The sequence below is a fragment of the Astatotilapia calliptera genome, chromosome 22 (genome assembly GCF_900246225.1).
Source record: "Astatotilapia calliptera chromosome 22, fAstCal1.2, whole genome shotgun sequence".
NCBI classification, from domain to species: Eukaryota; Metazoa; Chordata; class Actinopteri; order Cichliformes; family Cichlidae; genus Astatotilapia; species Astatotilapia calliptera.
This window is the reverse complement of record NC_039322.1, coordinates 18,740,671-18,755,365: the sequence shown is the minus strand read 5'-3', so window position 1 is coordinate 18,755,365 and position 14,695 is coordinate 18,740,671. Positions and strand designations below refer to the sequence as shown.

The window sequence follows — 14,695 nt, the reverse complement described above, 5'->3', positions numbered from 1 at the left end:
GGTTTTGAGGAAAAAAATAAACATTTTTATAGCACAGTCTTTAAAGGATTTTATTTCTTCATCTCAGAGTTGACGTGATTGACTGTTCATGTAAATGGACTGGTTCTTACAGAGTGCTTTACACAACTTGTTTATTCACCCAATCACACAAGCACTTTTTCCTAAGCGCTTCCTAACAGACATTAACACAGCATTCACAGTCTGATGGATGCATCAGAGAGCAACATGGGTTAGTAATTTGCCCAAGAATATTTGGTATGCAGACTGGAGCAGAGTGGGATCAATCAACTAACATTCTGGTTAGTAGATGGCCTGCTCTCCCACCTGAGCTACAGCCACCAAAACGCTGCCAAATGTGGAAACATGATTGTTAAAATCAATGTGTTTTGTGCAGTTGAGCCTGTGTGATTAAAAAATGCCCTCACTGTTTGAGAACTGCATGAAAACTTTTCTCCTGTGATAATTGAGCCAAATCGATTGATAAAAACTGTAATTAGACTTGAAGTTATTCTGGGAAGATCAATGAGGAGGTGCATTTTCTACATTCATCCTTATTTGAAATACTAACTGCGTGCTAATGAAACATGCAAGCGCATGTCTGTGACACCAGTTACACGCTTGCATGTTTTCTCATAGGACCTGTAACCCCAGAGTTAAACAGTGGTGGCACTGATGATGAATTTTCATGTTTAATTGTTTTTTCCTTTTTATTTGGAGCAGTTTTAAACATCTATTAATGGGCCAAAAACGATTTGCTTCTGTACAATGCAGCGAAAAGATACATTTCAATTTCTAAGGGCAGGTTATTTGTGTTGCACAAACAGAAGCTAAATTGAGAGAACACTGGTGATCATTCCATTTCTTTACTTCACGCACGTTAGTGTGAACACAGTGCTCTTTTGTTCCACTGTTGTTTGGCTCGCTAGTATCCCAGTAGACAAAACTCACTGCACAACCATCAGACCACATCCATCTGCCTTCTTTATGGATGTCACTCAGTCCAATCCAGGTCCATCGCTCAGCATGGTCAAAGTTCTTAATTAATGATTTAACAAACTCTTCTTCCTCCCTGCTGTAGATAGACACCAGGTTGGCTCGCTGTGACACACAGTAGAGCTCTGCATCAGCCCAGCTCATGTGTGTGGCCACATATTTGTAGCAGCGGCCATTGAAGCTGTACCAGAACGGGGGACAGTTTCCATGCAGTAGTTGAACTCTGTGGTCATCTGAAGAAGACACAGCAGTCAGAACTCGATGAAAAACAAATAACTGTTTTTGTCAGTGTGACTGACATTTTTTCTTTGATGTAACCTCTGAAGAACATCAGAAAAGCACGTCTGCACAGCTGACATGGTGAAAGTTAAAAAAATGCAGAGAAATAAGCTGCTCTTATTACGTTTATTAGCAGGTCTTTATCATAACTCTACAGAATAGTAGAACTTATCTGACACGGGGAGGAAAAAAATCTATGTTACAATGAAACACCAAGAATTTTGTATCACTGACTGCTGAAACAGACAACAGAAAATCTTGGAGTATTTGACTAAATTGTGATTAAGATAATAAAACCCCCCCCACAAACATAAAGTTAAATAAAGGAGGGGAAAGAAGAGTCAGAATATAGGATGGTTACCATCAGAGGTGTGGACTCGAGTCACATGACTTGGACTCGAGTCAGACTCGAGTCATTAATTTTATGACTTTAGACTTGACTTGAAAAAATGTTCTAAGACTTGTGACTTGACTTGGACTTTTACACCAATGACTTGGGACTTGAATTGGACTTGAACCGGTTTACTTGAAAAGACTTGATATTTTACCCCAAATATAAAATTTAACATGCATATTATATAGAGATTGAAAATGTGACGTCATTCACGGGTAGAACCGCAAAGGATTCTGGGAACTCGTGGCAAGAGGTACTAGCGCACACAGCCTTTCAATTGAAATCAGTCACACAGCGATAAAAAGAAACACAAAAATGTCAAGAAGCCGTTGTATTATTAACTGCAATAGCCGGTCGCATGACAGCCACGGGAAGCCGACGGGTAAAGAGATCGGTTGTTATCGGATTACGACGTTGAAGAGAAATTGTTCGAGCCATGTTTCCGAAGTAACAAAGAGGCGACGGATGGCCTGGATTGCAGCCATTCAAAGATCAAATATAACGTCCCAGAACACTCCAGCTCACAGGTTAGTCTGCTCCAAGCATTTACACAAAGGTCAGTCTTCTGTTGTAGTTAATGCGTCATTTTCATAACATAATTGGTGATATAGGTTACAAGCAAGTCTGGCGCTGAACAGAAATTGTCGCGCTATGCTCCTTTGTTTATTGTGCATAAATAGTGAATTGTCCTGACACAATATTGCGTTTCACTTCTGTTATTATGGTACATTGACAAAAACATATACTTTTATTCACAGGGTAAAACAGTTGTTTTGTATCACTAATTGCCCAGTGCGATTACAACATACAATATTATTGTCACTGCTGCATTTCTGTGATGCTACCAGAAATTATTTCCACTGCTAATTAATTACCGTTGAGCTCAAAGGTTATATTAATAAACGGTTAACGAATGTGTATTTATGATGACAATTTGTGAGACTGGTAAACTTATGATACGTACGATGGTCTTTCGTTCTACACGGTGCGTTTCAAGGTCCTGCACCCATCCGTCGGTAAACTGTACCTGGGCTTGTTGCAGTGACCGGAAGTTACTAAACTTCATGAGTGTATGCACTCACTCCAAGAACCGTATGATTATAAATATGCATATAAATATGCTAAGATGAGATAGCTGACTTCATCTAACTAGCAAATGTTGTCCAGGCTACGTTGGTGATGCAGTTTTTTTAATATGTATGATATTTTTGTCATGCGATTTTAAAGCCGGTCCTACAACCGCATCCAAGAATAACATGCAGCTTATCTCAGAACTGTCAGTGAAAATTAGTCTTGGAGCTAGGTTTAATTGAGCTGCATTTTAAAAAGGTGCAATTTCACAATTTGTGTATATTTTCTAAGTTCACTATTTTGTCATGTGTTGAGAAAAACACAGATTTTAAAATTACATGGTCTAATATTTACATTTAGCATATAACTGCAACATTATTTTTTCGTTTTTTTTTTTAAAGACTCGAAAGGACTTGAAATTCAAAGTTTCAGACTTGTGACTTGACTCGGACTTTTACACCAGTGACTTGAGACTCGACTCTGACTTGCCTGACATTACTTGAGACTTGACTTGAGACTTGAGGATAAAGACTTGAGACTTACTTGAGACTTGCAAAACAATGACTTGGTCCCACCTCTGGTTACCATGTTGTAGCTTCACTTCACTGCCATCAGAAGGAGACTCAGAAGGAGCACCCAGAGCCAGACTGAACAGGAAGAGGAGCAAGATCATGTTGAAGCTTTAAGTCTCAACCTTTGATGAGGAGCTGCTGAAGCTTCTTTGTACAGGATTTCTGCAGAGAGGTGGAGCTGCTTTCTTTTATAGCTGCCTGAGAGGGTGTTTTCACTGATCACTGTGATATCATTGACCAAATGGAACAAAACTCTCAACTGTAAACATCACTAACACCGGCCAGTAAACACCATCAGATTCTAAAGAAATTAATAATTGCTGAACAGCCACGTCCTCCTGGCAGACTCAGAAGAACGTGACTGTTTTTGTAGTAATAGGATAATAATATACAAAGGCAGAACAAATTCTCAACATTAAAGAGGACTGAGCATCCAGAGCCACCCAAACAAGAAGAGGAGCAAGATCATGTTGGAGCTTTAAGTCTCAAAGATGATGAGGAGCTGCTGAAGCTTCTTTGTACAGGATGTTCAGATTCCTGCAGAGTTGGAGCTGCTTTCTTTTATAGCTGAGTGAGAGGGTCTTTTCACTGCTGGTGTGACATCACTGGGCAAATGGCTCAAAACTCTAAACTATACACAATATTTAACATAAGCCAGAAAAAAACATCAAATTTCCAACACATGAAGAAATGTTGTTTGTTTTTTGATGTGTTATTTATATTTATTGTGTCATAAAGGCGTTATCAGCAGAATGACTAATCAAACAGGACAGTTCAGTGCTCTAACAGGTAAAAACTCCTGAGTTGCTCCATTAAACAAAGACAGAATGAACTCCACACAATCAAGAGGATCCTCTCTTAGTACTGGACCCAGAGATATGTGACTCTCCTATGGCAGTAAATGACAAAATAGATCAACTATTAGCACCTTTGGTTTAGTAGAATTACTTCACTGTTTGTTTGTCTGAATAATTATGGTTTTACTATATTATAAAATCACATTATCAGCAAAAAGAAAACAGATAAATGACTGTACCAGGAAGAGGAAACAGAAGATTGTGATCTTTCCAGTTAAAAATACAAAACAAACCCTGTTTAGTTTTTTTTTTTTCATTTAAAAAAGACTGTGTGTTAATTCTTTTTTTACTTTTCCACTTTGAGATATTTACCTTGTATAAAAATGTCTAAGCACTCTTGTGTCTGTTACAATTGTAAAGCAGCCAAAATAAAACCCCTGCAGTAACCAGACTAATCTAAAAGCAGATCATTACCACTGCTGTGTCAGCTACACTGTCCTGCAGATATTTGGCACTCATGTGAGAGGTTTGTGTGATCGTCTTAAAGCTTTGTTCATCTGAGCTTCCACCATATCTCTTTACTGAAGTTTCCTGATAACATTTCTAACAGTGGAAACTGACATTTGGAAGTGAACCTCTATCTTTTTATAGCCTTCAAGTGGTTTGTACAGTGGCTTGTAAAAGTATTCGGCCCCCTTGAACTTTTCCACATTTTGTCACATTACAGCCACAAACATGAATCAATTTTATTGGAATTCCACATGAAAGACCAACACAAAGTGGTGTACAAATATTTTTTACAAATAAATAACTGAAAAGTGGGGTGTGTGGGGGTTAACCCTAACCCTAACACTTATTTTAAAGGTACACTTTTATAAATTCAACATGATGTCACAAACTTTGCATATAATTTAAGACCAGTTTCATTAATATACTCTGGATTGCATCAGAAATGAATCTTCTATTATTAATTTTATTAAAGGACAAAACACACCAATGCCATTTACTGAGAAAGTTTCACAGACAGGTAGAGATGGCAGTAGAGGGAAGGCCCTTTTTGTCATTAAGCTGTGTGTGAATCATAAAATCAGATATAGCTACCTAGCATTAACCGGTTGGCCAACCATAAATACTAAAGCAACAGATTTCATGATGTACACATGTTAATACAAGTCACTCTCTAGTGTCTGCAAACAGCTGAACAGATGTGCTTGTAGTGATTATTTATTGTCTTCTATTGTTCAGCTGTTCCTGGAGATAATTTGTCTCAGTTTACGAGCCATATTGACACAGTCAGCAGAAGAACAGGTCAGTGCTCCGCTGCTGTTCTCAAATGTTAAACTAGAAGTGTACTTGAACTTCATGAGTCAGACTCACTCCTTTGACTCACTTTCAGAGTCAAAGAGTGTTAGCTGAGAACTGTAGATCCCTAAATTGACACCCAGTGTCTTGTTTTTGTTTATAAACTTCAGAGTGGTTGTCGTAGTTGTTATAATATGAAATTGAATAAAGCTTTTGCTTTTGCACAGCTACAAAGATGATGAACAGGTCAGCAAAGAACTTCATGTCCCTTGAAGTTCTACCTAACTTAACAGTCATGTGTCACATGAATCTTAGAATAGATTTTTTTAGTAATGTGTTTCAGTTTACTACAAATAAATAACAAATATAGCCTTTTGAATACATGTTAGCAGTCTGTTAAGAGTTAGAAGAATAGTCTACAAAAAAAACCCCCACATACACACTGTGTAAAACTGACACAGTTTTACAGCAGCTCGCCTGCATTCCAGTTAACAAAACCTACCACAGAGCCATCAGACCACATCCATCTGCCCTCTCTGTGAACATCACTGAGTCCAATCCAGGTGTCTCTCTGAGCACGATCGAAGTTCCTGATCAAGGATCTGACAAAGTTCTCTTCCTCCATGTTGTGGATGGACACCAGGTTGGCTCCCTGTGACAAACAGTGGAACTCTGCATCAGACCAGCTCATCGGTGTAGCTACATACGTATAGCAGCGGCCGTTGAAGCTCCACCAGAACGTGGGACAGTTTCCATGCTGCAGCTGCACTGCTCGGTCATCTGAAAAAGACAGAAACAAGAAGAGGAAAAAGATCATGATTTGTTTTTTAGTAACAGAAGAAACCTGATCTGTACTGCTAATATCCTAAAGGTGAGACCTGGTGTCAGGCTGCTTTTCTCTATGTACTTCAGGGAATACAAAGAAACATTACATATTAGCTTCTCTGCATCAGCTCCCTGCTAAATCCAGATTAAAATTTAAAATCCTTCTCCTCACATACAAGGTATTAAATACTCAGGCTACGTCTTATTTTAAGAGCAATGGAGTACTTTGCTCTCAGACTGCTGGTTTACTTGTGGTTTTGAGGTTAATTAAAAGTAGAATGGGAGGCAGAGCCTTCCGCTTTAAGCCTCCTCTAATGTGTAATCAGCCATTTTGGATTAAGGACACAGATAATCAATAATCTACTTTTAATATGAAGCTTTTCTTTTTGATGAGGCCTAAAGTTCCACCAGTCACAGCAAATGGCTGCTCCTGTCTGAGCCTGGTTCTGCTGGAGGTTTGAAACGTGGAACCAAATTAATGCATGTATCCCCAATTATACTAACACATATTTCTCCTGAGCAAAACAAAACAAGAAACATGATAAAGGTGCATTTAAAATCTATTATTTGCTAAATAATATTAAAAAGACAAAAAAAAAATGCACAAAAAAAGTTACCAAGTTGGAGCTTTACTTCATTTTCATCAGAAGGAGACTCAGAAGGAGCACCCAGAGCCAGACCGAGCAGGAAGAGGAGCAAGATCATGTTGGAGCTTTAAGTCTCAAAGTGTGATGAGGAGCTGCTGAAGCTTCTTTGTACAGGATGTTCAGATTTCTGCAGAGAGTTGGAGCTGCTTTCTTCTATAGCTGCCTGAGAGGGTGTTTTCACCCCACTCTAAACAATAACACTAAAAATGAGCCAGAAAAATACATCAGAATCAGAATCAGAAAGGGTTTTATTGCCAAATGTTGAGCAGGTTTACAACATTAGGAAATTGCTGCGGTGCTTAGTGCAAACATACTGTCATATAACGCTTAAATAGACATGAAAATAAAAATAAGAATAAGAATTAAAAGTGCTAAGTAGATAGATATATACATGATATATACATGAGTGCAGGTGGTGATCAGTGCCAAACATGGAATGATGCAGTGAACACAGCGTAGGGTCATGTGTTAGTGGTGGGAACAGTCATACGGTTATTGTTCATGTGTCCAACAGCAGAGGGGAAGAAACTGTTCTTATGGCGAGAGGTCCTGGTGCGAATGGACCGGAGCCTCCTGCCTGAGGGGAGCAGGTCAAACAGACTGTGTCCGGGGTGAGAAGGGTCAGCTGAGATCCGAGCTGCACGCCTCAGTGTCCTGGAGGTGTACAGGTCCTGCAGAGATGGGAGTCTGCAGCCAATCACCTTCTCAGCAGAGCGCACAACACGCTGCAGTCTCTGTTTGTCCCTGATAGTGGCTCCAGCGTACCACACGGTGATGGAGGAGGTGAGGATGGACTCGATGATTGCAGTGTAGAATTGCATCATCGTCCGTGTTGGCAGGTTGAATTTCTTCAGCTGCCTCAGGAAGTACATCCTCTGCTGGGCTTTCTTAATGACGGAGGTGATGGTGGGCTCCCACTTCAGGTCCTGGGTGATGGTGGTACCCAGGAAGCGGAATGAGTCCACAGAGGTGATGAGGGTGTCAGTCAGGATGATGGGGGGGAGTGGGGCTGTGTGCTTCCTGAAGTCCACAATAATCTCCACTGTCTTCTGGGCATTCAGCACCAGGTTGTTGTGGCTGCACCAGGACACCAGACGTTCAACCTCCCACCTGTAGGCAGACTCATCCCCGTCCAAGATGAGTCCAATAACGGTGGTGTCATCTGCAAACTTGATTAGCTTGACAGACTGGTGGGTGGAGGTGCAGCAGTTGGTGTACAGAGAGAAGAGCAGAGGAGAAAGAACACAGCCCTGAGGGGAGCCGGTGCTGATGGTCCGAGAGTCCGAGACATTCTTTCCCAGCCTCACATGCTGCTTCCTGTCCGTCAGGAAGTCAGTGATCCACCGGCAGATGGGATCAGGCACATTCATCTGGGAAAGCTTGCCTTGGAGATGGAAGCATTAAAGCATTAAAGACGGCACTGCTAAACAATGTGAGTGAGGAGATTAAAGATGAACTAATGGTGCGTGAGTTACCCTCCTCTTTAGGTGCGATCATGTCCCTATGCATCCGAATAGACGATCGCCTGCGTGCACGGCGAAGCACGCAACGTCGCTTCGCTCAGCCTCGGCCACCGCGGGACGCCTCACCGGGGCCTGGAGCGGCACTCGAGCACGGTGAGGTTGAGGAGGAGGAGCAGCCCATGCAACTTGGACGTTCGCAGCTCTCACCCGCAGAACGTCAACGGCGTATGGCTGCCGGTGAGTGTCTATATTGCGGCCGTCAGGGCCATTTTGCCTCTTCATGCCGCGCACGGGCAAAAGGGCGCGCTCGCCAGTAGTTGAGAGAATACTGGTGGGCGATATAACTACTAAAAGTTCTCTCCCCCGGCTTATGTTGCCTGCAAAACTCACCATTAAGAATGTTACCCACTCTCTTCAAGCTCTAGTGGATTCAGGTGCTGAGCAGAGTTTCATTGAGGCAGCTCTGGCAAAAAAGCTAAACATCACACTACACGCCCTACCCGATCCGCTTGCTGTCACAGCCCTGTCTGGGCAACGCTTGTCGGACATAACCCAAATCACGGAACCCCTGTCTCTTACTCTCTCGGGTAACCACTCAGAGCGCATCGAGCTTTTCGTGTTTCAAGCACCGCGCACCCCCCTTGTATTGGGTTATCCATGGCTGCTCCAACACAATCCGCACATCGATTGGAAGAAAGAGAGAGTAACCGGGTGGAGCATCGAATGCTACATGAACTGTCTCCAAGCTGCACCCGCTCCTACCACATCTCCAGGGCCTGACCAGCCGGTACAGCATTTCTCAGCCAGAGAGGGAGTCTATGGAGAATTACATTGCTGACTCTCTCGCTGCGGGCATCATTCGGCCGTCGTCCTCCCCGGTGGGAGCGGGGTTTTTCTTTGTTGCTAAGAAAGACAAGACCCTTCGCCCCTGTATCGACTATCGCGGGCTTAACAAAATCACTGTTCGTAACAAGTATCCTCTGCCCCTTCTTTCTTCTGCTTTTGAGTTACTTCAGGGTGCCACGATCTTCAGTAAGTTGGACCTGCGCAACGCCTACCATCTGGTGAGAATCCGTGAAGGGGATGAGTGGAAAACGGCCTTCAATACTCACCTAGGCCATTTCGAGTACCTTGTGATGCCTTTCGGCCTGACCAACGCCCCAGCCGTGTTCCAGGCTCTTGTTAACGATGTTCTCAGAGACTTTATTAACCGATGTGCTTTTGTCTACTTAGATGACATTCTCATCTTCTCCAAATCTAAAGCGGAACATGAGGTCCACGTAAGGCAGATCCTGCAGCGCCTGCTGGAGAACAGGCTCTTTGTTAAAGGAGAGAAATGTGACTTCCACATGGATTCAGTGGCGTTTCTGGGCTACATCATCACCAGAGGGGACTTGAAACCTGACCCGGCAAAAGTTCAGGCAGTGTTGGACTGGCCCAGACCACCCGATCGCCGGCAGCTTCAGCGCTTTCTGGGGTTTGCTAACTTCTACAGGCGTTTCATCAGGGATTTTAGTAAAATTGCTCTGCCTCTCTCTAGGTTAACATCACCCAAGGTGCCATTCCACTGGGACCTGCTGGCTCAGGAAGCCTTCTCTCGCCTCAAGGAACGGTTCGCCACCGCCCCGATCCTTCGCCAGCCTGACCTCACCCTGCAGTTCGTTGTGGAGGTGGATGCATCGGAGTCTGGAGTAGGGGCCGTGCTCTCCCAACGGTTCGAGGGTAAGCTCCACCCCTGTGCTTTTTTCTCTCGTCGTCTTTCCCCAGCTGAGAGGAATTATGACATCGGAGACCGCGAACTTCTGGCCGTAAAGCTGGCTCTGGAGCAGTGGAGGCACTGGCTGGAGGGAGCTGCACAGCCGTTCATTGTCTGGACCGATCATAAAAATCTCGAATACATCCGCTCGGCGAAACGGCTCAACTCACGGCAGGCCAGGTGGGCTTTGTTTTTCACCCGGTTTCATTTCACCATCACGTACAGGCCAGGCTCCCGTAATGTTAAGCCAGACGCTCTTTCCCGGCAATACGCCGCAGTCGGGGAGGAGTCCGACCCTGGATCTGTTCTGCCCACTTCCTGCGTTATTGGAGCAGTTACGTGGGAGATCGAAGAGCTCATCCGGGAGGCACAAGAAACCAACCCTGATCCTGGCACGGGCCCCCCTGATCGACTCTTTGTTCCGGCGGCTGTCCGGTCCCGGGTGCTCCAGTGGGCTCACACGGCCCGTTTTTCCTGCCATCCAGGAGTTAACCGCACCACTGCATTCCTGCGCAGGTATTTCTGGTGGCCCGCCCTCATTAAAGACTCACGGGAGTACGTCACCGCCTGCACCACTTGTGCTCGAAATAAGCACTCCAATCAACATCCGTCTGGATGTCTGCAGCCACTCTCCACACCCAGCCGACCCTGGTCCCACATCTCTCTGGATTTCGTCACTGGTCTGCCACCATCTGCAGGTAACACTACAATATTGACCGTCGTTGACCGTTTCTCCAAAGCTGCCCATTTCGTTGCGCTTCCTAAGCTCCCCACAGCCTTGGACACTGCCCGACTCCTCACCACGCACGTTTTTCGGCTCCATGGCATCCCTGAGGACGTTGTCTCGGACCGGGGCCCTCAGTTCACGTCGCGGGTGTGGAGGGAGTTCTGCTCTGCCATAGGTGCCAAGGTGAGCCTCTCCTCTGGCTTCCACCCGCAAAGCAACGGCCAAACGGAGCGCATCAACCAGGAGTTGGAGGCCGCCCTCCGCTGTGTCGCCTCCCATAACCAGGCCATCTGGAGTGAACACCTGCCGTGGATAGAGTATGCTCACAACAGTCACACGTCCTCTGCTACCGGTGTGTCACCCTTTGAGGCGTCTCTGGGATACCAACCGCCTCTGTTTCCCATGGTTGAAGGTGAGCATACTGTTCCGTCTGTCCAACATCACCTCCGCAGGTGTCGCAGGGCCTGGCGGGCCACTCGGGCGGCTTTACTCCGGACGAAGGAACGGAATAAGGCACTCGCGGATCGCCACCGGACGGCCGCCCCTGAGTATGTGGTGGGGCAGAAGGTATGGCTCTCCACTCGCTTCGTGCCCTTACGTGCCGAATCCAGGAAGCTCTCCCCCAACTTCATCTGCCCGTTTGATGTCTGTGCTGTGATCAACCCTGCATCCGTCCGCTTGGCGCTGCCACGCAACATGCGTATTCATGATGTGTTCCATGTCTCTCAGGTCAAGCCGGTGGTCTCCAGCCCGTTGTGCCCTCCTTCCAGGCCCCCGCCGCCGCCCCGGCTCGTGGGTGGCCAGCTGGTTTACGCCGTCTCGCGCGTCTTGGACTCCCGCCGCCGGGGTCGGGGTTTTCAGTACCTGGTTGACTGGGAGGGCTACGGGCCAGAGGAACGTTCCTGGGTGCCCCGGTCGGCTATCGTGGGTAGGGACCTGCTCCGTGACTTCCACCGCCTGCACCCAGGTAAGCCTGGTGGGTCGCCGGGGGGCTCCCGTTGAGGGGGGGGTACTGTCATGGTCCCTGTGCCTCCCCGGCCAGCCCAGTGTGGCCACAAGTGTTTGTTGTTTTTCTCTCACTCTGTCTCTCCTACCTGTCTGCCTGGGCGGAGCTCTGATTGGGCTCCTGCCCTTGGCCCACGCACCTGCAGCTGATCTCGAGCGGATTGCAGTTCTCTGGCTCTTAAGGCTGGGGCTCTGAGCTGTTCGTCGCTGGAATATTGAGTAACTCTCGTTAGTATTGCCTGGCTTCCTTGCGATTCTACTGTTCCCGTGTTTGCCTTCGACTTACCCTCGTCTGTGTAAACAGGTTTACCTGGATCAGCCCTTTTGTGACCCCTGGACCCCGTGAGTAGGAGAGTGAGCTGAGCTGCTTGTGTGGAGACTGTTTGGACGAGGAGCAGAGCGAGTGCGAAGAAGTGTGTCTCCCCAGCCAAGTGATCCCCGGGACCCTGGTGTTTCCCCCCCCCCCTTCACGTGTATATAGTGCACCAGTATGATTAATAAAGTGTCGTTGAACTGTGCCACCTCAGTCTGCGCCTGAGTCCGTTCCACTCCCGTGACACCATGGTTCGTACTTGCTGTGCGGTCGGCTGCAATGTTCGATCTTACGACCGGCACGGGAATACGTTTCGATTGTCTTTTTATGCTTTCCCAACCTGGAAGCAACATGAAGGAGCTCATGTATCGGATATTACCAAACGAAGGCGTCTAGCCTGGATAGCAGCCGTGAGACGAGCTGATATCAAGTTCTGTTCCGTCTCCAGATATCAGTTGGTGTGCTCAAGACATTTTCATTCCGGTAAGTTCTAAATATGTTCACATCACACTTTATAGCTGAATAATATCATCGTTGGTGGTCTCGGAAGTTATAGAAATTGCGATCAAACATCGAATGGAGTGACTTGATTGGTTGATGTAAAGACAATAAATGAAATGAGACAGGAAGGACACAAATTGGCGTTAATAATTTGCCCGATTATCAATGTGTTAATTTGCATGTACTTTACAATTACGGGCATATAATATGATAACGATATTTTAGCAGTTCAATGATAAATGTATAACATTAATTATGGTGGGGGGTGGAAAATGGCTATTTCACTCGATGCACTCCAGCTGACTTACTTTGGTATGAATGACGACGTACTCAGAGTTTGGCGGCTTGAAAATAGCCAAATCTTGCGCCCAGCCATTTGTAAATTGGATGTGCGCCTCCAGTGACTTGTAATTATGAAACTGGTTCGCTGTGTAAGCGCTTACTCCACAAACAAGATACGTGAAGATATCGGGGTAGGACAGTGGCGGTAAGTCATCTGGGTCTTTACTCCACTGCCGTATTTCATATGGGTCCAGATTTGCGATGCACTCTATTTTTTTCAAGTACCGCTGCTTCACCTCTGGACGCAATCGGTCTCTATACCGTCCGTTTTCTTTTTTAGCTGTTTTTAAGCGTGTTTCTTGTTGTCGTCGTTCCAACACAGTGTGTTTGTTTTGATTCGCAGACCCCGAAAATGGAGCTGCGCTCCCACAATGCATTGCGGCGTGACGTCAACTCCAAAGCCCTGGAGGGGGGAGAGGTGGGGGAATGAGTGTCCAAAGTGTCTCTTTTGTTGGGGCCGTTGGAGGTGTGAAGGCTGCCTGATGGCTCGTCAAAACGGCAGTAAAAGTCGTTGAGGGTGTTGGCCAAGAGCAAGTCATCAGTGGAGTGGGGGGTTTTAGGCTTGTAGTTGGTGATATTCCTAAAACCTTTCCACACAGAGGCCGAGTCATTCTCTGAGATCTGCTGCTGCATCTTCTCAGAGTGCTGATGTTTAGCAATGTCCACTTCTTTAGTGAACCTGTACTTGGCCTCTCTGTAGCAGTCCAATGAACTGAGCTGATGTGTAATTTACAGTGGGGCAAAAAAGTATTTAGTCAGCCACCGATTGTGCAAGTTCCCCCACTTAAAATGATGACAGAGGTCAGTAATTTGCACCAGAGGTACACTTCAACTGTGAGAGACAGAATGTGAAAAAAAAAATCCATGAATCCACATGGTAGGATTTGTAAAGAATTTATTAGTAAATCAGGGTGGAAAATAAGTATTTGGTCACCTCAAACAAGGAAAATCTCTGGCTCTCACAGACCTGTAACGTCTTCTGTAAGAAGCTTTTCTGTCCCCCACTCGTTACCTGTATGAATGGCACCTGTTTGAACTCATCATCTGTATAAAAGACACCTGTCCACAGCCTCAAACAGTCAGACTCCAAACTCCGCCATGGCCAAGACCAAAGAGCTTTCGAAGGACACCAGGAAAAGTATTGTAGACCTGCAACAGACTGGGAAGAGTGAATCTACAATAGGCAAGCAGCTTGGTGTGAAAAAATCAACTGTGGGAGCAATCATCAGAAAATGGAAGACATACAAGACCACTGATAATCTCCCTCGATCTGGGGCTCCACGCAAGATCTCATCCTGTGGGGTCAAAATGATCATGAGAACGGTGAGCAAGGATCCCAGAACCACACGGGGGGACCTGGTGAATGACCTGCAGAGAGCTGGGACCAAAGTAACAAAGGTCACCATCAGTAACACACTACAACGGCAGGGAATCAAATCCCGCAGTGCCAGACGTGTCCCGCTGCTGAAGCCAGTGCATGTCCAGGCCCGTCTGAAGTTTGCCAGAGAGCACATGGATGATACAGCAGAGGATTGGGAGAACGTCATGTGGTCAGATGAAACCAAAGTAGAACTTTTTGGTATAAACTCAACTCGTCGTGTTTGGAGGAAGAAGAATACTGAGTTGCATCCCAAGAACACCATACCTACTGTGAAGCATGGGGGTGGAAACATCATGCTATGGGGCTGTTTTTCTGCCAAGGAGACAG

At 45.7% G+C, this 14,695-nt stretch overlaps 2 protein-coding genes across 2 annotated transcripts; both read right to left on the bottom strand.

Annotated features, from left to right (window-relative positions):
* Positions 1-792: 792 nt before the first annotated feature.
* LOC113014174 (lactose-binding lectin l-2-like) lies at positions 793-3,410 on the bottom strand. The gene is made up of 2 exons (XM_026155533.1): positions 3,323-3,410; positions 793-1,226 (listed from the first exon to the last, which is right to left on the bottom strand). The coding sequence occupies exons 1-2, from the start codon at positions 3,408-3,410 to the stop codon at positions 793-795; spliced, it is 522 nt and encodes a 173-aa protein (XP_026011318.1).
* Positions 3,411-5,864: 2,454 nt separating this feature from the next.
* Positions 5,865-7,014, bottom strand: LOC113014176 (galactose-specific lectin nattectin-like). Its single transcript, XM_026155535.1, has 2 exons — positions 6,851-7,014; positions 5,865-6,188 (listed from the first exon to the last, which is right to left on the bottom strand). The coding sequence occupies exons 1-2, from the start codon at positions 6,936-6,938 to the stop codon at positions 5,872-5,874; spliced, it is 405 nt and encodes a 134-aa protein (XP_026011320.1). The 5' UTR covers positions 6,939-7,014; the 3' UTR covers positions 5,865-5,871.
* Between the last annotated feature and the right edge of the window lie 7,681 nt (positions 7,015-14,695).